The sequence below is a fragment of the Podarcis gaigeae genome (genome assembly GCF_964106915.1).
Source record: "Podarcis gaigeae genome assembly, chromosome: 13".
Classification (NCBI taxonomy): domain Eukaryota; kingdom Metazoa; phylum Chordata; class Lepidosauria; order Squamata; family Lacertidae; genus Podarcis; species Podarcis gaigeae.
In genome coordinates this window covers 16376050-16401762 of record NC_139689.1, presented here as the reverse complement: position 1 = coordinate 16401762, position 25713 = coordinate 16376050, and the positions used below count along the sequence as shown (strand labels likewise).

General features: G+C 46.5%; 1 protein-coding gene across 3 annotated transcripts; it reads right to left on the bottom strand.

Moving 5' to 3' along the window:
• Positions 1-2025: 2025 nt before the first annotated feature.
• On the bottom strand, positions 2026-24964 carry BCKDK (branched chain keto acid dehydrogenase kinase). Of its 3 annotated transcripts, none has more exons than XM_083707472.1 (13): positions 24834-24964; positions 17884-17950; positions 14281-14496; positions 12480-12548; positions 11362-11472; positions 10048-10095; positions 9042-9161; positions 7642-7740; positions 7122-7195; positions 5368-5496; positions 4355-4444; positions 3919-4080; positions 2026-3090 (listed from the first exon to the last, which is right to left on the bottom strand). In XM_083707472.1, exons 3-13 carry the CDS (start codon positions 14476-14478, stop codon positions 2946-2948), a joined length of 1245 nt encoding a protein of 414 aa, XP_083563598.1. In that variant the 5' UTR covers positions 14479-14496; positions 17884-17950; positions 24834-24964; the 3' UTR covers positions 2026-2945. The 3 variants fall into 3 exon arrangements, with proteins under 3 accessions (XP_083563598.1, XP_083563600.1, XP_083563599.1); XM_083707474.1 differs by lacking the exon at positions 24834-24964 and adding an exon at positions 24552-24626; XM_083707473.1 differs by lacking the exon at positions 24834-24964 and adding an exon at positions 20841-21759.
• Between the last annotated feature and the right edge of the window lie 749 nt (positions 24965-25713).

Sequence of the window (25713 nt, the reverse complement as noted above, 5' to 3'; positions counted from 1 at the left end):
TGAGGCCAGCTCCACACAGATATCAGCAGCAGTAACATTGGAGTCGGCATGACGATCAAGAGCTCACCTCCCAGGTTGAGCAAGCAGCAGCAGGAAGATATAGTTGCAATCTCCGAGCGGTGCAAGATTCCACGGATTCTGGGACAGGGTTCATGTTTTGGGGATGAGGCACAGCTGACACTGTGCTGTCTTTGGTTTGTTTATGCACACATATATAACCTGAGCCTATGATGGAGGGGTTCACAGCATTAACACCCAAAAAAGGTCTTGTTTCTATCATAGCTGCAGTCTTGGATCCAAACAAAAAAATTGTATTGGTGTTCTCTCTGTCTTTCTAGCCTGCAGCTTTTTATTCCAGCTTCTGGTTCATATCACTCAACTCTGACCGTTTGTCTTTCCAACTATCCAGGGAGGGAGGCTGGCAAGTTCCCTTCAGGCAGAACTTTCCAAACATTTCATGTTGGTGACACACTTATTTGACATGCATCATTTCGTGACACAGTAATTCAGTTTTTACTAGCAAACAGGAGGTTCAACTAACCCCTTTCCAGCCCCTGGAGGAGCGCATGGACACATGACACACTAACATGTCACAACACAGAGTTTGGAAAACTCTGCCTTAAGGACTCCTGCTGTGGGCCATTAGCAGGCTGAATGGCTATTCCAGCCTTTGCATCCATGCTGCATCCAGGAATTAGAAGGGGGCAGGCATTTAGCCTACCCCTCTCCCCAAAGTCATAACAATATATAGCCAGCAAAGGATTAATTCTTCCTAAAGGTAAAGGTAAAGGGACCCCTGACCATTAGGTCCAGTCGTGGCCGACTTTGGGATTGCGGCGCTCGTCCCGCTTTATTGGCCGAGGGAGCCGGCGTACAGCTTCCGGGTCATGTGCCCAGCATGACTAAGCCACTTCTGGTGAACCAGAGCAGCACACAGAAACGCCATTTACCTTCCCGCCGGAGCAGTACCTATTTATCTACTTGCACTTTGATGTGCTTTCGAACTGCTAGGTTAGCAGGAGCAGGGACCAAGCAACAGGCGCTCACCTCATCATGGGGATTCAAACCGCTGACCTTCTGATCGGCAAGTCCTAGGCTCTGTGGTTTAACCCACAGCGCCACCCGCGTCCCTTCCTAGGCAGCAGCAAAAGGAGGATCAGCATGGACAGCCATCACTTTACTTATCTGCAAAGTGTGCTTGCAGAGAAGGGATTCTGGGGGAGGCAGTCTGCAATCATCCACCTGTGACCACTTGCCTGTTGAACTATATCCCAGCAATGACATACAGTACCTTCTCTTCCCCAGGGCTGACGCCCCAGCTTATTTCCCACAGTCTGTTTTCAAACAATTTGATCAGTGATATGGTTAATAAATGGTATTCTTATAGAAGGGTGTGTGTGTGTGTGTGTGTGTGTGTGTGTGTGTCCCTCCAAGCTCCAAGTTTTAGATCCGCAATAAGGGATTCTATAGGAGAAAGACTGCTAAAAGTGGCCGCACCAGCCTCCTTGTTAATAGCCGTAGCCAAGTCTGTTAAATATCTCTTCGCTTGGCTAAAGATGCTTCCAGAAGGTTGAACTAAGCAAGCAGGCCTGCCCCCCTCCCTCCCCAGCTGGGATGTCATCAGTTAGTGGAGCAGAATAGGCTCTCAGCTTGGACTGGGCTGGAAAGAAAGACAGAGAGGCATGGGCATAGCCAAGGGGGAGCAGCTGTCCCCCTAAATCAATAAAAATACATAAATAACTGAGGTTCTCCCCCCCCCCCCAAATCCTGCCTTTGCCCATACACAGAAACTTAGCTTTCTCTCTTCTAGCTATGAAACTAATTGTTCTGCTTCTCTATGTCCTGGAAGTAGTTGGCTATCCCTGGTCATGTTTATTCGTATCCTCTGTTGCCTTCGTATCCTCTGTCTGCAGTGTTATTTCTCCCACCACTGTTAAATACAAGATCTGATGGATATTCAGTCCTACTTTATTAACAAACAGGCAAACAGGCCGGACCATGAAGATTACAGAGTGTTCGCTAGACTTGGGAATTTGCACTTTTTAATTGGAGTATCACAGCAAAAAATAAAATAAAAATCCCTCTAACACAGTGATGAGGGCAGAGGGAAACCCTTCGTCCTGATGCCTGATTTTTTTTCCTTTTTTTAAAAAAAGTTGATGGTAACGGAAAGATTGAGTGGATAGAGGGAGGACGGAAATAATACATCATTGTGCAGCGAAGGGGAAGAACATTCTGGAATCCCACACCATTTGTGGCAAAGGTGCCAACTTGGTGTGGTGAAAGTCTTTTCCTCTCAAGGTAAGGGGGGATGTTTTTGGTGCTTGTGCAACGGAGAAACCCTTCCCTGGCTGAAGACTGCTGTCTTGCTTTTGGTTCCCCCCAAAGAGTGTGCAATAGAAACTCCTCCCCCGGCAGAAGGAAGGGGGATTTTCTTTTGGTGCCGGGCGCTGCAAGGAAAGTCTTTCCTGTGAGTTCGAGAACGGCCCGAGAGGGCCAAACGAGAATCAGTACATGCGACAGTAAAAGCTTCCGGCTCACCCAATCTTTGTATCCACGAAAAGAAACAGAGAAAAATTAGGCCGCACAAGAGCCTGGATGAGCTGGCTGTGTACAACAGTTGTATGACGGCTTTAGAAGTTCTCAAAGGGGGGAGGAAGAACGATGTCCACAGGCTGTCCCAGTAAATCTGGATTCGAGAGATCTGTGGTTAACCCACCCATCCCCAAAGGACTGGAATAACCAGCAGTAAGTGGATGACGTCCCATCAGCAATTGGACAGGAAGAAGGAAACTATTTTCTCAGCTTCAGTAGGATAGCATAGCACATTCGTAGGAATCCATAGGAGAACAAGCAGATCCATGGGAAATTAGGTCTGGTGTCATGTGCAGAAACTTCCTCCTGCAGCCAAGGAAGGTTCAGCCCACATGAGAGAGAGGGGGTCTTTAGATGCGGAAGCTCTCCTCTTTGCCATCAATGTGCTTGAGGCGCAGGTACACATCGGTGCCAATCCCCTGCATAGACTGGAGGGTCAGGGAGCCACCCAGATACTCGGCATAAGCACGGGACGTCGGTAGTCCAAATCCAAACCTAGAGAGAGACAGGACAGACAGGCAGAGGAGTCCTTAGTTCCACAGCCAATTTTGAAGGGAGAGCAAGCTTCAGTTGACTGGGGGGGGGGTCTGGAAGGAACACTCTGCAACACATTTATATGGTAGTTAAGTCTTCGTCTATGTAGCTTTCATTCCACAGAATGCTTTCGCCACATGATTTTTTGAAAGGGGGAGACATTTCAGGGAGAGCTGCCGCTTGAGGAAAGCTACAAAAAGGCCAGAATATCTTGTGACAATTGCGTTTTTAATAATACATCTTTTTTTGCCAGGGCCCTGCGTGATCTGCTGCTGCACTACGTGTAAAAAACACTCAATTTTGCATTTTGAGAATTTCATTATTGTTCCTCTTTTCCCCCCCTCCTTCAAATGGCAAGCTTCTAGGTGAACGATGGGGAACCCATGGCCTCCCAGATGTTCCTAGACTACAAATGCCATCATCCTTTTCTATTGGCCATGCTTGACCATGCCTGATGTGAGTTGGAGCCCAGTATCACCTTGGAAGCCCCCAGGTTCTCCAGCCCCCAAGGTGGAAAGAAGTTTGAAAGAAAACCTGGTCCAATTAGTGCCACAAGTATTTATCTATTTACTACATTTCTGTTCCATCCTTCCACCCAAAGGAACCCAAAGCAGAAAGTGCTTTAGGTTCCTCTTCAGTTTCTATTTTTAGTACTCATAATGTCTGCAGATTGACTGGTGTTTTCTTCCCAGATATGTATAATTCTTTTCCCCCTAAGAAAACACCCTTCATGCAGCAGCTGCTGGAAATCCCATTTGCCCCTTCTGTCCCCCCCCCCTTTGTTCTCACCCATGCATGGGTCCCGACTGGGCGCTGTTCCCCATTTCCACCATGTTCCCAAAGAGGGTGTTCATGCGGGGGTCCTGGGCGCTCGCTTCTGCTGTGGTGAAGTGGTAATCTGTCACCTTCTCAACGTGGTCATGAGGAATTCCGGCACCTCGGTCTGAAATCCTGCCGGGAGAAAGAGGAGTGTGGCGTTAAGGAGCCACACATTAAGGTTCTCAAGATGCTTTAGTCCCTTTCACCTGCCAACGCCCGTCCCTCCCCATCAAGAGGAAGATCATCTCAAGTTGTCCGCCTCAATGGGAGGACCCCCACAGATTTTCAAGGGTCCCTGGTATTTGGCTGCTGTTGCCAAGTTCCCACCAAGATGGCGGAAATGGGTGGTGGCCTAAAACCTCTAGGAAAGGGGAGAAACTGAAGACGCTTCGCTGGCAAACCATACCGTATGATCAGGTCAATGTCATTGTTGGCAATGGTGATGATGATGTCTGGCACGTTATAAGGGGTATCCAAGTGAGACTCCATCGTGGCTCTGAAAGGAAGGGAATGGCAAGGGAGTAAGTCTGCGTCCTACCTAAGCAGGACCCCTACACCCTTTCCCACTTGGTATGAAGCTCTCCTCCATTCACAAAGTCTTGCAAACCTATCCTCATTGCCAAAGATTTGGTAGAATACTTCCAATCAGCACACCAAATCCTGCCTTCCATAACTTCTGCAGGCCCCTCTCCCCTCTGCAAATTCCTTCACCCAGTTAAGAGTCAGGAACGTTGGTCAGAATCGAGTGTCTGCTTCCAGAATTAAAGCCAAATACATTACTTCTGGTAAATGAGTCATCATAGTTGCTATAGGGCTGTGAAAATTTGTGTCCTGGGCTTTTTAGACTCATCTACCCATGTACTATCTGAAACCAAAGGGTTGCCAGATGTGAAATATCTTGGTATTGTTTCCAGCTCTCCCACCCCACTAAATGGTCACTTTTTAAAGCCAGCATTTGTCAACTTTGGGTCGGGGATCATGGGAGTTGTAGTCCAGCAACATCCAGGGACCAAAGGTTGAAGCCAATAGTTTCACCCCTCTGTGTTTATGTATTCCAACCCAACCCAACCCAGTGCCCTTCAGGCAACAGCTCCCATCATCCCTGACTCACTAGCCAGGACTGATGGGAGTTGTAGTCCAACAACATGTGGAGAACACTAAGCTTGAGTAAGGTTCATCTATTCCTTTCAAAATGAAATAAGCAACTTTTGAGACTGGAAGGACTTTGCACCAGATTGGCCCTATAGAAAAGGGAGTGAATCAGTGCTATGGGCTTTAATATTTCATTATTCATATAGGTATTTACATGCCACCTTATCAAAAGATCTCAGGGCAGTGGAAGGCCCAAAAAGCCATTTCCCTTGCAGATTCTAGCCTGCGTCTCATCCTGGGCTACAAAGAGGAGGATAAATAGCGCACCTCATGGCATTCTTGAGCAGCTCTGGAAGGATGTAGTCAAGAGGCATCGGGATGAAAGGGAAGCGGGCAGCCACGTGGCCATTGATCCGCACCCGAGGTGCGTTCCCGTACTTGTGCTCACACAAGCGCCTGCAAGGAAATACGGAAGCAGGATTAAGTGCAGGCTCCACTGCTGGTGGCTTCCCTGGGAGCAAGCAGGCACCAAACACAGTCTCCATTCCCATTCCTGTGCCCTACATGCGTTTATTTAATGCAGCGGTTCCCAACCTATGGGTCCCCAGATGTTGTTGGACTACAACTCCCATCATCCCTGAGCTCTGGCCTTGCTAGCTAGGGGTGATGGGAATTGTAGTCCAACAACATCTGGGGACCCACAGGTTGAGGAAGGCTGATTTAATGGGATTTCCTACCTGTCCCTCCCCAGAAGGTCACAACAATATAATATAGAGATATAAAAAGGACAAACCTATTACAGTTATAAAAGCAAGTGAACTGTTTCCAAATGGAACCGAGCATTACAATTTAAGCCAAAAAGCTGTGTCCTAAGAAACAAAAAATACCCTCAGTTTCAAAGACCAGGGTTAAGATGTGCCTCTTTGTCATACAGCAAATGCTGTACAATGAAGATGCTGGAGACACACCTCTGCGGGGAGGGAGTTGTACCCAAAAAAACCCTCAGCCCTGGGCCATAATCCCCCCCAAGAACTTTTGAGGGTGGCAGAACTGCTGAGGGGCCCCCTCTGCAGATCTCAACACTCAAGAAGGTTGGGGGATAAGCCCTTAGGGCTATGCGCTATGTGAGCCTAACTTGGCACTCACAAAAGACCCTGGAGAGCTTCCAGGGCCCAGCTCTCTTACTATATCTGTTTGGCCTCCATCCCGGTGAGTCCCATCTTAAATTCAGATTATTATGCAGGAGGGGAAAGGCACAAGGCCTTAGGGATCAGGGCAACTGACGTGGGATGCTGAGCTTTACCACTTATGTTTGCTTGCAACTACAGCAAAGCTTCCTGCCTAGCAATCCTAACAGCTATTTGTATTTCATTTACATATTTTACGTTTCGAGTGACTTTTAAAACCAATATTAAAAAATAAGGTTGTTTATGTATGCAACAGCAGCGGCCCATGTTTTGTTAGCCCAAAAATGGAAAATGAGGGCAGTCCCAACCAAAGAAGATTGGCAACTTAAGTTGACAGAATATGTACAGCTTGCAGGCTTAACATATAGAATAAGAGAAGAACAACAACATACGTTTAAAGAAGGTTGGAAAGCTTATATTGAATATATGGAAAATAATTGTGTACAGCTGAAAATGCTGGCAGCATTAAGATAAATTCGACAGCGTAAATAAGTTTTGATGGATGCAATAATGGAAAACCGATTGGTATAGTTTTTGTAAAATATGCAGGGATGTAAGATATTCAAAATGACAATGGAAAGAGAAGGGAAGTCAAGCGTGTAAAATATATATCTGAAATTGTAAAACAGAGAATTTAATAAAAATCATATTAAAAACAGAAAACCCGTATTATTTTTTAAAAAAAGATTATTACATTGCATTATTGCCACAATTAATTGGCTTTCATTAAAAAAAAATAGCAATGGAAAAAAAGTTAAACCGTCAGAAAGAAATGCAGCAGAATGAGGAAGATGGAGCCACAGAATATGACCATGAGAGGGAGCCATAGACTGCTGTACACACATAGCCAGTATGATAACAGGATGATTTGAAATAATCAACAGAACTGAGTACCTGGCAAAATCTACCCATTTCTCAATTATTTTCTTTGGAGACAAGCGAGTGCAGATGATCCCAACGAAGTCTGGCTGCAGGAAGATGAGAGAAGGAGAGGATGACATTTCAATGTAGGATCAAGACCTAGAATAACGGTTTCTAAACTTTTCCTGCATGGACCACTGGAAAACAGACGAGGGCAGACCACTTAATGATTTTCCTTCATGTTTTGAAAGCAGAAAGTCTCCAGTCCAATCTGTGCCATCTCTAGTTACTCAAAAGATTTCTTAGAAAACAGGGCCAGGGGGAAAATCTCTTACCCAAGGCCCCAAAGAGCTGTTGCGGGTTATAGGAGCAAAAACGGCATTAGGCGAGCCAGTGTTATGTATGGGTTGCTATAAGGCAGCTACATACGTTCACATGCACGGGAAATGCAGAGGGCACCAAATGTTAAGTATCAATTCTGGGTCTCTCCCTCTCTGGTCACACAGCCATTCACAAAATCTATGTCCTGTTCAAGTTAGAAGAAAGGTTGTACCTTGTCTTCATGCAAGGAAAGATGATGAATGGCCAACATCCGGATGCCCAGGCGAGAGGTGAGGGTCTTGTCCAGGAATGAACGGATCAGCTTCTCATCCTGAGAAGGGAACAGGAAAGGCTCACCATCTGTAGAGCAGCCCTCACAAGCGGTTGCCCCATACAGGAATGTCCAAAGTCTGCTTTGGGGGCCTAATCTGGCCCACCAGTTGGTTTAATCCGGCTCCTGTGGCAGATTATTTCCTGGGGTAAAATCCTAAAAAAAACCCTCAACGAATTCAACCCTAAAAAACTGGGGAACAACTTTGGTTGGCCCTTTGTTCGGCCCTCACGGTCCTTCACTTCATCAAATCTGGCCCTCTCTGAAAAAAAGTTTGGACACCACTGTTTGAAACCCATCCAGGAAGAAGTCTGAGGGAAGGGGACATGTGAAGGGGACACACGGGTGTGTACGTGTGTGTCACATGTCTAACCTCTTACCACACCCCCTGCTTAGTGCAAATCAACTGCAGTTTGAAGGATGACACTGAAGGGGCCAGGGTGGATTTGATTTAAATTAAATCAATTTAAATCACTGGTCAGTAAGACTTGATTTTTTTTTTTTTGATTTTTTTACAGAAAGACTCATTCTTGCTGGTATAGTCTGAATATTTACAACCAGATGAAGGTTTCATTTTTGGAAGAAAATGTTTTCAGAGATGTTTTCACAGTTATATAAAAAAATACTGATTTGGTTATACTATTAGAAATACATAAACAGATAACTATGAAATTATTGTGAGGTTTAATAAGTTAACTGTTTATATTTGGACAACTTTTCTGCTGTACTTCATTGGAAGGAGAGAAATAATCATTTCCTTAACAATTTATTTAACTAAAACAATAACATTATAGCATATGTATCCATGTTTGTTAACTGATGTGGTTAAACAGTTGTTTTTTAAAAAAACACACCTTAGACTGAGTTTTAGTATACAGGTAAAACTTAACACAAATCCTTATTTCCTGATGAATACCTTTTGGACTATAATGTAACTTAAATAGAAAACTATCTTTAGAAATATTTTTCCTCCAAAAGCATTTTATTTTAAAAATCCAATTTAAACAATAAAAATCTGATTTAAAAATAAATAAAGCCTGATCTTGATTTAAAAAAAACCATGGATTTTTATCCACCCTGGAAGGTGCTGAAGTGACAAGGACCAGGTTGGGCTGAGGATCTACAGAAGGCCTGAATAAACATCTCAAGAGTCTGCACTCTCCTCTTCGAAGCCCACCCTTCTCCCAGAAGCTTTGCCCTGCCCAAACCCACCAACCCTACTTTTCCAAGTCTTTCTTCCTCCCAAGCATGTTTTGGGGATCTTGAGCGGCAGACAGGTTGACCCAAATGGAAAGCAGTACCTGTATGTGCTTCCGACATTCCCGTAAGCCCTCGGCCAGCAACGTCACCACGTCCTTGTGGTCGTCTAGGAGCTGCCGGACCAGTTTGCAATACTGGGCCTCTGACTCTTGGTCCTTGATCTGTAAGCAGAGGAGAGGCAGAGGAGAGGGAGAGTGCGCATCAAAAAGAGACGGAACTTGGGGAGGGAGGTGAGCAGAAGCAGGCAGGAGTCAGCCATTTCATTCCACTCACCCCAGAACCAGCAGCCCCATATTTATCACTCTACAGAGCAGGGATGGGGAACCCTTTTTCAGCCTTAGGACTTGGTAACCTTCTGGAAATGGCTGCCAGTGGTGGGTGGAGCAACAAATTAGACCAGGCATCCCCACTCTCGGCCCTCCAGAAGTTTTGGGACTACAACTCCCATCATTCCTAGTCAACAGGACCAGTGGCCAGGGATGATGGAAACTGTAGTCCCAAAACATCTGGAGGGCAGAGTTTGGGGATGCCTGGATTAGACTCTAGTAGCTGGCAATCCAGCCACACAACAGCTGAAGGTTCCTATGTGTACATCTCTCAACCCAAGGCAAGCGAGAGGCGTTATGACCATTCAAGGACAGGGCTGTCGAGGGGTGTGGCTTATGGAGAGAGCAGAGGGCCACATAGAGAGACCTGGAGGGCCACATTGGTCTATGTACCTGAGATTTCCCATCCCTTCCATAATAGCACCTTGACACAACACTGCAGGCCATTTTGACAAATAAATAAAAACAGGAGCTTCCTGAGTTGAAAGCAATACCGTGCCCCTTTGTTTTTAGAAATGACATACACGAGGCCTGTTAAAGTTTGTTTGTTACCATTGCCTTTATTGTGCAAAACCAGTAAAATATATTTGGGAAAACAAGGTCAACTTCCCTGTATGCTCTGGTTGCCATTCCTGCTGCTATTCTATTAAATGTGGCCAACTCAATAGGACTCAGGACACGTTTAGCAACTTCTGCATTCAAAGACGAAGCACATGCTTACCGGGGGAAATTCGCTCAGTTTCTGGAACGCTCGGATGTAAAGCTCGTGCTGAAAGAAGAGGACAGAAGCGACTCAAGGAGAGAGGCACAGGCTACAAAACAGGTTTGACATCAAGGCCCTGAATCCCCCTGCTAGCTTCTGATAAGGGTGTGGGATCTAAAAAGGTTAAAAGCCAGAGGTGCTAGGAGCCCATACTCCAGGGTGGGGTGCGATATCTTGCATTTATATGGGGCACTGGGTGGCTTCGAAAGCAAGATTAGACAAATCCATGAAGGGAAAGGCTATTCATATTTCCACTGTGGAGGCAGTATGCTTGCAGGCTTCCCATAGGCAAAGATGGGCCCTTAGACTGAACCAGCCAAGCAGTTCTTATGCTCTTTTGCTAGGTGCCCTAAGACTGATGAGGTGAAAGGAAACTCCATTTGGCTCCACCCACTGCAGAAAGGCCTAAAAGCTGCTGGGTCATCTGTGTGGAATATATGTTTATTCTCTTCTGCATTATTGCCATTTGTTTTAAACCACCTTGGTGAACAATTAATTCAAAGGCGGAGAACTAAGATGCATGCTGCGGTAAAAGGATAAAAAACTGGTCACAATTATGCACATTTATTTTCTATTATTTGAATGCCAGCTGTCCTGGTATCTCAAGGCCTGTCACATGGAGCAAGCTTGTTTCCTCCTGCTCCAGAGGTTGGAACCTGAACCAAATGTTTCAAGTTACAAGAAAGGAGATTCTGACTAAACATCGGGAAGAACTTTCTGACGGTAAGAGCTGTTCAATGGTGGAACGGCCTCCCTCAGGAGGTTGTGGACTCTCCTTCCCTTGGAGGTTTTCAAGCAGAGGTCCTCTATCCTGGATGCTTCAGTTGAGATTCCTGCACTGCAAGGAGTTGGATTGGATGACCCTCGGGGTCCCTGCCAAATCTGAGATTCTAAGATTCTGAGGTTTCAAAACTATCCCTCAGTTATCACTACTTCTCGGTAGTGGCGCCCGCCCTGTGGAACGCCCTCCCTTCAGATGTTAAGGAAATAAGCAGCTATCTTATCTTTAAAAGACATCTGAAGGCAGCCCTGTTTAGGGAAGTTTTTAATATTTAATGCTGTATTGTTTTTAACACTCGATTGGGAGCCACCCAGAGTGGCTGGGGGAACTCAGCCAGATGGGCAGCGTATAAATAAATTATTATTATTATTATTGCCATCTCTTTCGGTCAGCCCCTGCCAACCTGGTGTCCTCCAGATGTTTCGGACTCCCTTCAGCCCCAGCCAGCTGTGGCAGAGGCTGTTTCAGGTACTTTCCTGCCAGGCACCTACCACATGAAGGATGGTGGGGTTGCACCCAATAATGAAGGGAAGACTCCGAAAGCCTTTGATACGATGAGCAATGCGGACGGGGAGTTCGTGGTGCAGGTAGCGGGCGCTTTTCTGTAACAGAGCACAAGGACATGTTAGTGGGTTGAAGTTTCCAGAAGGAGCTGGGTTCTCTCCCATGCCCTGCAATACAGACTGTATTAGAATGACGGGTAAGGCGGCTTTGCTTTGCGTGCAGAAGATGTTGGGCTCAATCTCTGGCATCTCCAAGTAGGGCTGGGAAGGAGCCTTGCCTGGAACCCTGCAGAGCTGCTGCCAATCAGTGCAGAGAATACAATACTAAGCTACATGGGCCAATGGCCTGTCTTGGTATAAGGCAGGTTCCTATGTATCTACGTTCTATCTCACTCTGCCTAAGGATAGGGCCGGCCCTGTTCTTTTGGGCTCTTAAGGCCACCAGAGTGCCACAAATTGACCAATGTGGTTATGTGCAGCCAGGCAGTCTCAAAGAGACTGTTTCATGCGGTGGTCTTCATTTCAGGGGGCATTACATTAGCTGAGCAACTTCAGGTTGTTTGGGCCCAATTAAGTCTACAATGAAGGAACCCTCATTCCTCCAAAATGGAGTGTGCAGAGCTTACAAGCCAGTTTCCCCCCTAAAGGCATTCAGGGAGACAACAGCTACTGAGTTATGGTGTTGCTGCAGCTACAGGTTTCCATCTCCTGGAGAAGTGGGGGTAGAGATCCTGCTCTGAGCCAAAACTGGCTCTGGAGATATTGTGGGCTTCCTAGTTGCTTGGCCTGAAGCAAAAAACGAACACAAAGCAGACCTAGAAAGAAGCCTCCCGTCCCCAGAGAAGCAATGGGGAAACAGGGATTCCTCTACCAATGGGCATAGTGGGATTCCTTGTTATGTCCACTACAAAACTAACATCCTGCCCATAGAAAGTGAGTTTAGAAGACAGGACTTTGCAGAGTTGAAAACCAGAAGGGGATGATGCAGTGCTAAGGCCTAAGCAATTAAGAGTAGTGAAGGGAAAAGAATGGGGCTGGTATCCAAGAGTCCCAAATTCAACCTGCAGCTCTGATGATTTGAGGACAGACGTTAATCTCACACCTACCAGCAGGTGGCTCCCATCTTGGGACCGTCCAGAATACAACATGGTGGTCGGCGTCAACCTCACAGAGGGCTGGGAAGAGAGAAGAGGAAACAAGTGTTCAAAAAGGCTCCAGAGAGCCCCCGTGAGGTCAGGCAAAACAGCACCAGCACTGAGCATTGCCAGCCGCAAAAATACCTTCTATCATTACTTAATGCCTTCCCTCTCCTGTGGTATGAAGGGCAGTTTCCCCCCAAGCTCATGGCTTCTTAAGGATGCCCTCTCCACACACCAGAGATGGGCAACTTTTGGCCCTCCAGATGTCGCTGAACTACAACTCCCATCAGGCCCAGGAAGCCAACAGCCAGGAATGATGGAAGCCATAGTTCAGCAACATCTGGAAGACCAGAGGTTCCCCACATATCCCATACACTCCCACTTGAACAGAGAGCACTAGAAATGGGACCCATCTTACTTCCTGCTGAGAAAAACAACTGACTCTGGTTGCAATGGCTAACCTTCCAATTTTCTATAATTCCCTCTCACCCTCGCAGACCAACCATACACACTGTTTATCACTGGGGAGCAAGATTCCCAGTATTCATTCATTCTTTTATAAGATTTCTTACCAGCTCTTCACCACATGACCCCAGGGCGATACAATCAGACAATTAAAAACAAATGCAGCCTTTCAGATATTTGGGCCTTAAGTCGCTAGGCTTCAGTTCCCTATACGGCTCACTGCCACCATTTCCATGGCAGCCAGGAGTAAAATAAAAAGGACCTGCTTCATAAGCAAATATGTGGAACTGGTTTTCTTATTAACAGAAACTGCTTTGTTATCAAGCAAATGGTGGTTGCCTTCTCTGGCACTGCACATGCAACTTTCAGGAGCTGCGAGGATGTATAAGTGCAGCACTCCCCCGGCGCAGAGCTGCAACGAGGGGGGAAAGCTGCACCTGTTGCATTTCTGCCTGACAGAAATGCATGGAAACCCAAGGTGGGGGGAAGGAAGGAAATTAACACTGGCAAGTGGTTCCTCCAGACGTGTGAGGACACCTCTTTCCCCACCACACACCTAAAACTGTAGTCTTATGCAAGTAACTTCGTAAAGAAGTTTGTCTAAACCTAAGCAGGCGATGTGTTCCTGCGAGGAGACGTATCAGGAACTTCTCCTGCCAGGCCTCTGTATAATGGCAGGCAGGTAGTTTATTTAATTAACCAGCATTCTCCCCAGGGCAGGCTCCAGACGGCCGGGAAAAGATTAGGCCTCTCTTCTCCCCAAAGCCCACACTGTGGACTGCCTCTCCAGAGCCCTTGCCAAGTTGTTAGGGGAAGTCATTAAACAGTAGCGATTAGCAAAACGGGGACCAAAGGCTGAGGGATCATACTGCTCAAAACAATAGCTGGAGGGATTTCAGAGGGGGAAAATGAACACAGAGAACTCTCTGCTACACGCACACACCCATCCCTCACGTCTCATCTTGCCCCGTGAGCACTAAAACAGCACTGGCCATGCCAAAACCAACAGTCTTCTCAGGCTGCTGAAGGCCATCTGTTTTTCCACTAGGCCAGAAACCAGCACCAAAGGAATGCAATCCACCTGCTCAGACCTGTCCTTCATATAACACTCCTTTCTTGAGGAGAACTTCTGCCGCCAAGGAGCACAAGCGTGGAAAAGCCTAGACCTGCTCCTGGCTCCCAGCCTACAGTTTTAGGAAGGCGAGGCAAAACCTGCCCTCAAAGAGGCGGCGGTTGAGGAAACGGGAGCATCGGCCACCTCTGCTGTGCGCACAGCATGTTCAGCGGCCATGTTTGCGCTCACCTTCTCGGCCGCGATGTCAATGGCCGACTGGTTGTAGAAGGAGGTAACGGTCTTGGATCGCTCGCGGGCCAGTTCGTGGTGCTGGTCAATGGCTGAAGAGGACCGGTACCGCAGGACCGAGGGGAAGGAGGGGAGAGCACAGGGAGCCCGGCCCCCTGCTCCCCCCAGCTCCAGCATCAGCAATGTCTTCCACATCATTCTCTCTTCCGTAGGAACCTGGAGACAGAAAGACAGACAAGGCAGTGCTAGGGGATTAGCGAGGCAGAAAACTTTTCCAGCGTTTTATTTTTCAGCAGTTCCCCCCCCCACCCGTTTTGCAAGTTCATTAGTAATGGTGAACAGATGCCAAATGTCTAATGCAGTATGAGGCAACCTTGGCAATTTCCTGGCTTGTTTGGTTTTTAAGGTTCATTTACTAAATACAGATAAAACAAACATACTAAAATAGATCACCCACGAGGCCAGGGATGGAGAAGCTGTGGCCTGCCAGCTGTTGTACCTTGGCTGTTGTGTACCTTGCAATCTCTCCCCCTCTCCAGTATGTGTGTGTACACACACACGTTTGAAGACAGCTTTACTCTGTGCAAAAGAGAGAGGGAGGCAGACACAGAGACAGAAAGTCTCCGAATGCATTTCCACTCCAGTTGTGAACTTCGAGACATCTGGCTGAGGTTAGAATTGTTAAGTTCAATAGTGCACTGATCTGATCCAGGTCAATTCTCAGATTTCTTTTTTTAAAAAAAATATTCATTTGGTTTTTCAGATTAAAGTTTTACAATCACATATCCAACATACAACATAAAAACAAGATTCCAAAGAACCTCCTGGACTCCCCTCCTCCCCTTTGTGGCTCCTATTGCTAATCATTTCCTCCTCCATCTTTTATGATAATCCAAATCTTTTACATCTCCATTATGTCCAAGAATTCACCATTGAACTACAAGTTTTATTCCAATCCTACTAACAATTTTAGCTGTTTACAATGGTTTTTAAGATATAAATTTCTCCCATTCCTTATTCAAATTTTGGTCTTTCTGATTCTTCCGCTCATTTTAGCCATTTCGGCATAATCCATCAATTTAAATCTGCCATTATTCTCTGGTAGGGACTTTATCTTCTTTCCATCTCTGGGAATTGAATTGCCCAGAGATGCAATCCTCAGATTCCTATGGTATCTCCCACTCACCACACCCTGACGGCTTGTATTTCCTGAAATGTTTAGCTACTAGCCATTTTGGCTATACAGTCGTACCTTGGAAGTCAAATGGAATCCATTCTGGAAGTCTGTTCGACTTCCAAATCGTGGCTTATGATTGGCTTCAGGAAGCTCCTGCAGCCAATCGGAAGCTGTGGAAGCCCCGTCGGACGTTCGGCTTCCAAAAGAATGATCGGAAACCAGGAACAGTTACTTCCAGGTTTCGAGTGTTTGGGAGCCAAAACGTCCGAGTTCCAGGGCGTTTGACAACCAAGGTACGACTGTACTCCATAGTCGGATGCAGCATGCTTCTGGATACCAGTGGCTGGAACCCACAAAAGGGAAGAATGCTCTTGTGAGAATGGTTTTAGCCGCCACTGTGAGAACAGGATGCCTGTCTAGATGGGCCATTGGCCTGATCCCGTAGGCTCTCCTTATGACCATAGAGGCAGCCAAGAGTCTGCCTCGCATGGCAAGCTTTGGCTGCCATCCAGTGCAGCAAAGAGGAATAGAAAGAAAGATCTATAAATAAGCAGACATAAGTCAGAAAGATCTATAAATGAGTCGGCATAAATCTGACTCATTGGACTTCATCCACTGGGAAGCTGCCCTGAAAACACCCCACCAAAGTGAAAAGAGGCACAGCAAATTTGCCCCATGCTCTTCTGAAACCCTAAAAATGTGGGACCAACTTTCCAGTCAAGGGCACTAGATTATGAGCAGCTTCTGGGGTGTGGCAGGAGGGTAAGAAGCAAACAAGAAATATGTGCTGTATGTATGGTTACTACAGTGAGGCAGTTAGAGAAGAAAGTCATAGCGTATATAATAAACAGGGTAGGAAGTTAAGGCAGCCAAGGGCATACGAAGCCTGGGTTCATGCCGCCAGTACCAATATTAGTTTGCTCCTTGAATGATACGGATCCACACACCACCCTTCCCTCATGTTAGCAATAATACTTACTCCTAAGATAAGGTTACCAGATTTTTTTCAATGAATCTGGGGACACTTTTCAGATTCAGTTGAATTCAGTGGATTTTGTGAGGGGACTGATTTGTAAATCTGGGGACTGTCCCTGGGAAATGGGGATGTCTGGTAAACTTATTCTAAGATTACAAGTTACAGGGACGTTTCTGCTTCCCCCAGATCTGGGCACTGCTATCTCTCATGCATGTCCAACGGGTGGAAGACACAGGCCTAATCCACAACTTGGCTTCATTACCAAACACCTGACTGGCTGGACTTAACTTGGCTGAACTGAAAACAGCATCCCGCTTTATCACTACCCTAAGGAGTCTCAAAGCGGCTAACATTCTCCTTTCCCTTCCTCCCCCACAACAAACACTCTGTGAGGTGAGTGAGGCTGAGAGACTTCAGAGAAGTGTGACTGGCCCAAGGTCACCCAGCAGCTGCATGTGGAGGAGCGGAGACGTGAACCCGGTTCCCCAGATTACGAGTCTACCGCTCTTAACCACTACACCACACTGGCTCTCTAGGAGGCACTAGGAGACGTGTGGGGGAACCTCCCTAAAGCTGTTGATAAACTACAACTCCCATCAGCCATGTCTCTGTAGTTCAGCAACATCTGGAAGGCCTACTCTAACTTTTAACAGCTCCCATTCGCATATGCAAGTTGCTGAGGGGGTGAACGCAAAGTGTGTGAAGTCACCAAAATGGGATTCTAGCTCATTTTAAAGATCTAATGTGTGTCGTTCCCCCCCCCCCCCCATCTTTCAAGATGAGGGCAGAAAAATAGGTGGGGAGGTTGTTAGGACTGACAGAGATATCTGAAGAAGTGTGCACACACACAAAAGCTTATACCAAGAACAAACTTAGTTGATCTTTAAGGTGCTACTGGACCTTATTTATATATATTTATATTTATATATATATATATATATCGACTGTGTTAGTCCAACACGGCTACCTACCTGAATCTAGACACCCACACCCACTCACCCACACAGTGTCCTCCCAGCTCCGACAACTCCAGATGGATTTCAAATGTGGAAGTGTGCAAGAAGAGGATCGTCTTTCTCTCGCCAAGAGGCGGTTTTCCCTTTCGTCCAATCATCTGACAGCTAAGAGCCACATGGAATGCCGGAACATTCTGAGAAGCCTTCCAATTATGAGGCCACGTGCTCCAAGCATGCCACAAATGCCATGTCTGCCACAGCCAGCCTGTCGTCATCCAAACACTGAATCAGCACCGTCTCTCCCAGGGTGACAGACAGACATATTTCTCTGCCCTCCCCCTGTTCACTTAACGCCACAGAGTCCAATATCCCTGGGTTCACAGCTTGTTTTTTTAAACTCAAGGCTTAAACGTTAGCTTCTTAGAAACAGGAAATAATATCCCATTAAAACACCAAAGAAAACCTGGAGGAGATCCCACACAGACCCTACTTACCTCAAGTAAACTTGGTTATCTTATGCCAGCTTCCTTGTTCTACAGGGGCAGATAGCTCCGTTTCCATCTGGGAGGGATAGAAGCAGCGGAGAGATCCAGTTATCATAAAGACAGTGGATTGCAGAAGAGAAGCTTTTGAGCCGTTTACTGTTGGGATAGCAAACTGATTCACATGGGGTTTTTTAATACACAGGATTGCTTCTGGTAGTTGATCCTGGCGAGAACCAACCACAGTAATAACCATAAAAACGAGACCTTGCAAAGGCCTACAGTGGGAATGGAGAGTTATTTTGGTCCAATTCCATTGTGAACCACTAGTACTGCATTCCAGGTGGAAAAGTGGGTGGAGGACCAATGGATGCCTTTCTACCATATGCTACAATTCGACCAGACAAAACTCTCATGTACACACACTTGCAGCGGGGTTGGTAAGGAGTGTGCCTTAGGGAAAGGGGTGTGCATGTGAAGAGGTGTCTAATAAGAGATGCCTAAACTCCCTATGCCTGACCTAGTGCACCGCTGCAAATTAACCTCCAGCTTTGCCAATCTAAACACATTTCTCTCTACACAGGTCCCCGGGAGCAGAATTAATCTGACTAGTGATGGAGGTAGAACCAAGCAGCTGAAATACGTTGTATTTAATAATAATAAATAATAATAATGGGGGGGGGGGGGGAGGAACAGCCATTATGGCTTCTTTGATACAACCTGAAATCTGTTCTTTTGGCTATTCTTAACTTGCTCAATTGATTAGTTACTTGCTACAAAGGAATCTCTAAGCAACTTGGAAAATTTTAAGCATAGCATAAACATCAGAAAGTGAACAATATAGTGCAGCAGAAGCCATACTGTAACAACCCATAGAACAGACCCAGTAAACCGGTGGCAAACACTTATCATCACCAACAAATTCATTAGCACCTAACAGAGGCTATTTAGCACCTAGCAGAGGCTCATCTCATCAAATCTGCACAGTTCCTCTTGCACTTCACCTCAGGACTTAACAGATTCTGGGCTTCCAATTAGCATCCATCCTGAAAGAAACATCTAGAAAACTTGCTCACTGCTTTGTGACATTTTAGCTGGTCCTTCCTTTCTTTTACCTGATTATAGCTTCTGATTTAATTTTCCTACTAATGAACCAACGAAACTGCCTACAAGTTTTGTGTGATGTCAGGATTGTCACAGGAAAAGCTACGCGGTTGACCCAGACCTGGAAAGAGTAAGTGAAAGATGGCAAGAGCAAGGAATCCATGGCATCCTTCTTCTTGATTTATTTACTTCCTTCATCCTTTGCCAACCTGGTGCTCTCCAACTGTTTTGGACTACAACTCCCATCAGCCCTGGCTGGGGCTGATGGGAGTTGTAGTCCAAAGCAGCAGAATTGCACAAGGTTGACAGAGACGGAAGGGAATATACTTACGATATTTAAATCAGCTCCTCAGTAACTCTGTTATTTAGTCACTCAAAACATAAACATGTTTTAAAACACAAGCCATAAAACAGTAATAACACTCCATATAAAAATGTGTCGGCATAGAGGGACCTGAAACTAGTTCACGGCACAAGTAAATATACAAGTGTTGGCTACAAAAAAATTAAAGATTCTTTTAAGGCCACAGATTTAAAAGGACAAAATGACTACAGAGAAGGTGTCAGGCAAGCCTCTCTGGGCCTCACTCCCTACTTCCTCAGGGAAGCTCTGAGTTTTCGCTTCCAGCTCCCTCACTGTGTAACCACTAGCCTGTGCTACCAAGACATCCAGACGTTATTTGTTACTACATTTCAAGACTGCATTTCCTCCAATCAGTTCAAGGAACCAAACATGCTTCTCCCCCTCCCCATTTTATCCTCACAACAACCCTCTGAGGTAGGTCAGGCTGACAGACTGCAACTGGCCCAAGGTCACCCTGTTGAGTTTCATGGCTGAGTGGGAACTTGAACCCTGGTCTCCCAGGCCCTAACCTAGTCCAACACTCTAACCATTACACCACACTGACACCGCATTAGTTCTCCCTGATCCGACCACTAGATGCACCTCCAAGAGCTACTACAAAATAATGCCTTCCTAGCCCATTTAGCGCAGGGCATGCCAGTATGATTTATTGCTCTTGAGAAATATGCCAGGAAAAATGCAGACAAAAGGTTGTGGAGTTGCACTTCCATCAAACTGGGGTGGGGTGATGAATAATATATAATACATAAAATCAAGCAGGAAAACAAGGTTGGAAGGTAGGCAGGGGAGAAGGCAACATTGCTGAACAGTCCTGAACAGTCCTACCCCAACCCAGGCTGATCTCTCAGATGTCCTCAACCTGGATCTAAGCCTTCAAGCCTACAAACAAACTCCCTGCACATAGAAAGCTAGCATGACAGGGTTGCAGCCTCCTCTTCTGCCTGATACCCTTTAATGCTCAGGGAATTTTTATTTGCAGGGAAAACAACAGAAAGGCGGGGGGTGGGGTAACCAAGGACCACATGCAGCCTGCGGTGGAAATACCGCAGAGGGGAGGTGTTGTGGCATCCACTTTTTCCAAGGCCACAGGTTCAAATCCCGAGCATCTCCAGACAAGAGCTGGGGGCAGCTCCCCTGTTTGAAAACCGCTGGCAGACAGTGCAGGCAGCGTTGAGCCAGGTGGATAAAGGGCTGTTTTTGCTGGTGGCAAAGAGGAAGGGAAAGGGGTTGGCAGAAAGAGAGAGAGAAGGCTGCATAAGCCGGCTTGGAAACAGCGGCCCAAGGAATTGGGCCACAAGATGCCAGGACTCCTGGGTTCTCTGGGGCTTCAAACAAGAGGGGCCGGGAGCCCCGGGACACCTGGGTTCCATTTGTAGCTCCGGGAAGCCGGGCGAGGAGGCCTTGCGGGCTCCAGGAAGCATAAGCCTGGACGCATTCCCGGGGGAGGGGAGGAAGGAGCACCGGGGGGGGGGAGGCGGGTCTCCGGAACACAAGCACCCACCTCCTGCTCAAGCAGCTCGGGGTCCTTTTCCATATGGCGCTCCCCGGATCCCACGGGCGATGCAACGCCACAAAGAAGAAGAAGAAGAAAAAGACGAGGAGGAGCAAAAGGAGGAGGAGGAGGAGGAGGAGAAGCAGCCGCTGCCCTCTTTTAATCCGGGCCAAGCGTACACGCGCACAGCAGCCAGGCTGGCCCCGCCCCCCGGCTCCGACCTCATTTCACCCCAAGCAGCTGAAAGCTGCAGGGGGGGGGGGGGAGGAAACGGAGCAGCGCCGCGCAAACAAGAGAGATGTCAGAGATCTTGCAGGTTCCGGAACGCGCAGACAACTTCAAGAACGCCCCGAGATCACGACGCGCGGATCTCACCACGCGCCGCGCTCATGCACGCATGCATGCACACCGCGAAGTCTGTCTACAAACTGGGTAGCCAATCAACAGTCGAGATTTTGCTCGGAAAAGAAAGCAGGGGGGGGGGGGAGCGCGCGTGCGTTATAAAGGAAGCTGCCTCCCTCTCGACGTTTCACTTTCAATTAACTTGTCACCGTGAGCTGTCGAAATAGAAGGAACAACTCCATGGCCACTAGCGCTCCCTGGAACAGAGGAGAGCTGGACACCAGGTTCCCCCCCAAACCTGTTTTCAAGTGTTCAGGCAATATGCAATACTGTATCCTAATATTCAGATTTATTATTCGTCTACCAACAAGAACTCCAGGAAGGCAACTAACTCTACCCAGTAAGAGACTTAAAGAGACTTTTCTGGAAGCATTATATTGACAACTAAAGCTGTCGCTAATTGTCACTAAATGCTTGTTACTGAAGTCACAGTGTGGGGGCACTTGAGGCTGCTAGCTCTGAATTACTGGTTTAAATCTCAGTTTAAACAAGAAGCCTAAACTACCCCATCTCCGTCTATCCAAGAATAATCTACTTCACCAACCAGTTGCGAGGAATACCAATATAGATTTTCCAAGCATTATGCAGAAAAAGGTGGCATATAAATGTCAATTATCATGATGAACACTATAAAAGGACCATGAATTTCAAATATCATGTTCAGAGTACAGTACATTTCGGATACCTGCATGGCTCTCACCCTTTTTCTTGCTTATGAACTTCTCACTGCAAAAGCACCAAGTTAGATGGGCCTGGATCTGATTTCATTTCCACCCCCCACCCCAACTTCCATGAAGTCCCCCTACATAGGGCACCTTCAGCTGAGCAACTACCCCTGATTTTCAAAATCTGCTTCTGGCCCCCTTGCTATACCAGCCAGTTATTTAAAAGAAAAAGTTAACAGGCTACTCTTTACTAACAGATTAAGGAGAGCTATTTACATGCTAGTCATTATTTAACTAGTGATTACTTTCACTCACACAGAATGTTTTAAAACCAATCTGTCTTTCATCTTCACAGCTCTATTATTCTAACTGCCATAAGCTGAGACCAAGATATACTATCTCTCCAAGACTCAGGCGGGGGGGGGGGGGGGAATCTGGCCCCAGATCCATTAGACCTTTGTTGAAAACTCAGGCATCTATCAGTGGCTTTCAAAGCTTCTGTTTCCTGGGGACTTATTTCCACTTGTCTGTCAAAGAACTTCTGTGTGTCTACGATAGGACCTCCATGTACTGTGGAGGATTCCAGAGGGGACAACATTCTGAAACACAAACGCCAGGCGTGTTAGGCCTCACTGCCGTCCCTCAGGAGTTGAGAGCATGCCCAGAATTGTCATGTGGCTGCACATTTTAGGTCGTCTGTCCTAGGCAAAGTGTCTTTGAGGGAAATCCATGCGTCTTTACCAACCATCTCTTTTTAAAAAATAAATAAATTATAATTTTCATTTATATACATTACAATTATTTAACCAAGTTTTATCATTTTCAGATTTGACTCCCTTCCCCCTCTTTCTGTGGTTCCTTACATTTATTTTCGTCCTTTCCTGCATACTCCAAATTGCCTTAACTTATTCCTTTAATTGTCTATTCTCATATATATCTCATATATATACCGGTATTTAAAACTGCAGGTTTTTACAATAATCCTGCCAGTGTCTTGATCTGTTTACAGTTTGTTTGTAAATACTCAATAAGCCACTTCCATTCCTTTCTTAAAAGTTTGTTGTCTTGATTTCTTATTCTTCCAGTAAGTTTTGCCATTTTTGCATATTCCATAGTTTCTGTATCCAATCTTATTTTGTCAGGACCTCTTCATCCTTCCACTTTTGGCAAATAACATTCTTGCAACTATAGTTGCATGCATAAATAAATTTCTACATTATTTGGGTAGTTCTAATCCTTTTTGTATTACTCTATCTTTGACTCTTTTCGAATTGCAAGACCATACAGTCACCCAGCAGTTTTTTTGCTTTTGCATACTGTACTTTGATTTTACTTGGAAAAATTCATCCACTGCTGCACTGACCTCATCTTCTCTTTACCAACTGTCTCACTGAGGAATCCCAGATAAGTAAACCCCAGAGTTCTCCAAGACACAGATTGAAAACTCACTGAATTAATTCAGTGGCTCTTCAACTAGTTTGACTGCCAATCCTAACAACTGTAAAGCAATGCACCAGACTCCTTCCTTGTTCATTCAAAATATTTATCTCCCGCCTTTCTGTCAGAAAAAGGAGGTATTTGAGGCATCTAACAAAATGTCTTTGTTTTAGAAACATACTCTCAAACTACCAGACTCTCCAAATGGATCTGAAGTACTTAGGTGCTCTAAGCTCTTTATATATGATCTAGATTTATCTCTCACCTCTCAGCATAACATTTTATACCATGGGAATATGGAACATGGTACGTTATAGAACATAAGCTAATGAGAGAGAGAAGTTCTCTGCCTTTGCGAAGAAAAGTGACGCAGGGGGTAGATCCTTCCTGAATATTGACTTTCCACCGCACCTCATTTTTATACCTTTTTTGAGCATTCATTTGTAGGAACTGCTGCCTCGTGCCAAGAGTTTTAGAACAATTATTCCTCCCTTGCCAAGTCCAGTGTTTACATTCCCAGGTCGCAGCAGGCTAAGGAGAAAGGAGCAACACAGAACGTCTTGGATGCCAGCCTCAGCCTATCGCAATGCCCTAGGTCTTGGTTTCAATGGCAAAGAACGAAGGAACAGAGCCAGCCCATGCCAGCAGCTGCAGACTTTTCTCCCTGGAGTCCCCGTGCTTTAACCTACTGGACTCAGGGCTGGGAGTCATTGACTTCAATTCTCTAGGCTCCAATCCAACGCAGATCCTAGATCCCTGTCATTAGGGGAACTGTTTATAGCACCACCACCGAGCATGGTGCTTTATGGAGCAAGCCAATCAGCAGCAGCAACAAAGTGCCCCAATGAGCTTACAATCTGAATGCTCGCAGTAACAGTGGTGGTTGCTGCAGCATGGGGTTTGGGATAAGAAAACCAGGGAACGGGAAAAACAGGGGTGTAAAAAAATAAATACGGTAACAGAGGGCACCGGAGTTGAATGGATCACAGGAAAATAATCCTGGCACTTTGGCCCCATAAATTTCCCACCCACTCCAGGGGATCAGACACACTGGGGGACCAGGAGTCGTTAACCCAAAGATCTACCCAGGAGTCCTCCCCATAGATTATGGGAGTTTAAACGCTCATCATCCCCTGATCTTATCTGGCCCGCCCCATAATCAAAGAAGCACGCTCTACCTTCCTGACTGAAGAGGACCCGGGATCCCCAACCCCACCTGTCTCCTCTAAAACCTCCTGCTGTCTTCCCTTCCGGAGATCCAAGGAATCCTGGCTCCCTAAAGCCAGCCCACCAGGCTCCTCCCTATGCTGAGAAGGGAACCCAATGACAATCGCGGCTCCCTCCCAGTCGTCTCCCTCCTAACCCGCTTCTTCCTTGCTAGAAACCCAGCAGTTTTGCATCCTGTTCTCCACCCTCGGGGTAGAGACTGTAACGCACGAGCCTCCGCCCCGCCCCCCGGCAGCGTTCACAATGGTACTTTCCGCAGAGGATCCCTTACCGCCAATTCCAAACACCGCAGCAGCTCCCGCACTTGGGGACCGGACTGAACCAGCTGTCTCTTTCTCGTTAGGGGTGGGTGGCTGGGTGCGGGGAAGGGGATTGACGACAAGGCAGTCTCTGACGGAGGAAGGGAGCAGTGCAGCATGGGAAATGTAGTCTCGTCTACGCTCTCTCTGCATGCCTGCAGTGCTCTGACGAAACTACGATACCCAGGAACCCCTGCGCCATAAGGCAGAATTATGGTGGGGAAATTTTTTTGCTTAAGTTAGTGCCTCATGGGAAATGCAGTCCGTCAATGAGGCAAAACAGGGAACAAGGCAAGCTGAAAACAATTCCTGCTAAAAGAGGGGAGGGCATAAGGCGGACGTTTTCAGCACATTTTTGGGACACGGGTTAACTGCTGCGTTTAAAGAGGAGCACCTTTCAAACCAACCAATGTTATTATGGTGTAAGCTTCATTATGCAGTCATGGCAGCATGGTGTAGTGGTTAGAAACGTTGGACAAGGGCCTGGGAGACCAGGGTTTAAATCCTCATTCAGTCATGATGCTCACTGGGTTACCTTGGGCTCGTCTGTCTCTCAGCCTAACCTGCCTCACAGGGTTGTTGTGGGGATAAAATGGGTCTGGAGGGAGCCATGTATATGCCAGCTTATTGGAGGAAAGGTGGAATATCAGTAATAAACAATAGTGCAAGGGTTTGAGTTTGCTCATGTATCAGATGTGTGCATTGGAAAACTGGTCCCCCACTACGAAGTGCACATCTGAAGCCTCTGACAAGAATCAAATTCAAACCAGAGTATTTGTACAAGAGAAGATGTGTCAAATAATCTAAATTTTGGTGCAGTATTTTGGCTGACATGCATCGTGCCGCAACAAA

Coding starts and splice junctions, on each gene's coding strand:
- BCKDK (XM_083707472.1), bottom strand. CDS start 14,478: ATGATGTGGAAGACATTGCTGATGCTGGAGCTGGGGGGAGCAGGGGGC. Junction 12,549..14,280: donor TTGACATCGCGGCCGAGAAG/GTGAGCGCAAAC, acceptor CTCTCTTCCCAG/CCCTCTGTGAGGTTGACGCC. Junction 7,196..7,641: donor TTTCCTTGCATGAAGACAAG/GTACAACCTTTC, acceptor ATCTTCCTGCAG/CCAGACTTCGTTGGGATCAT.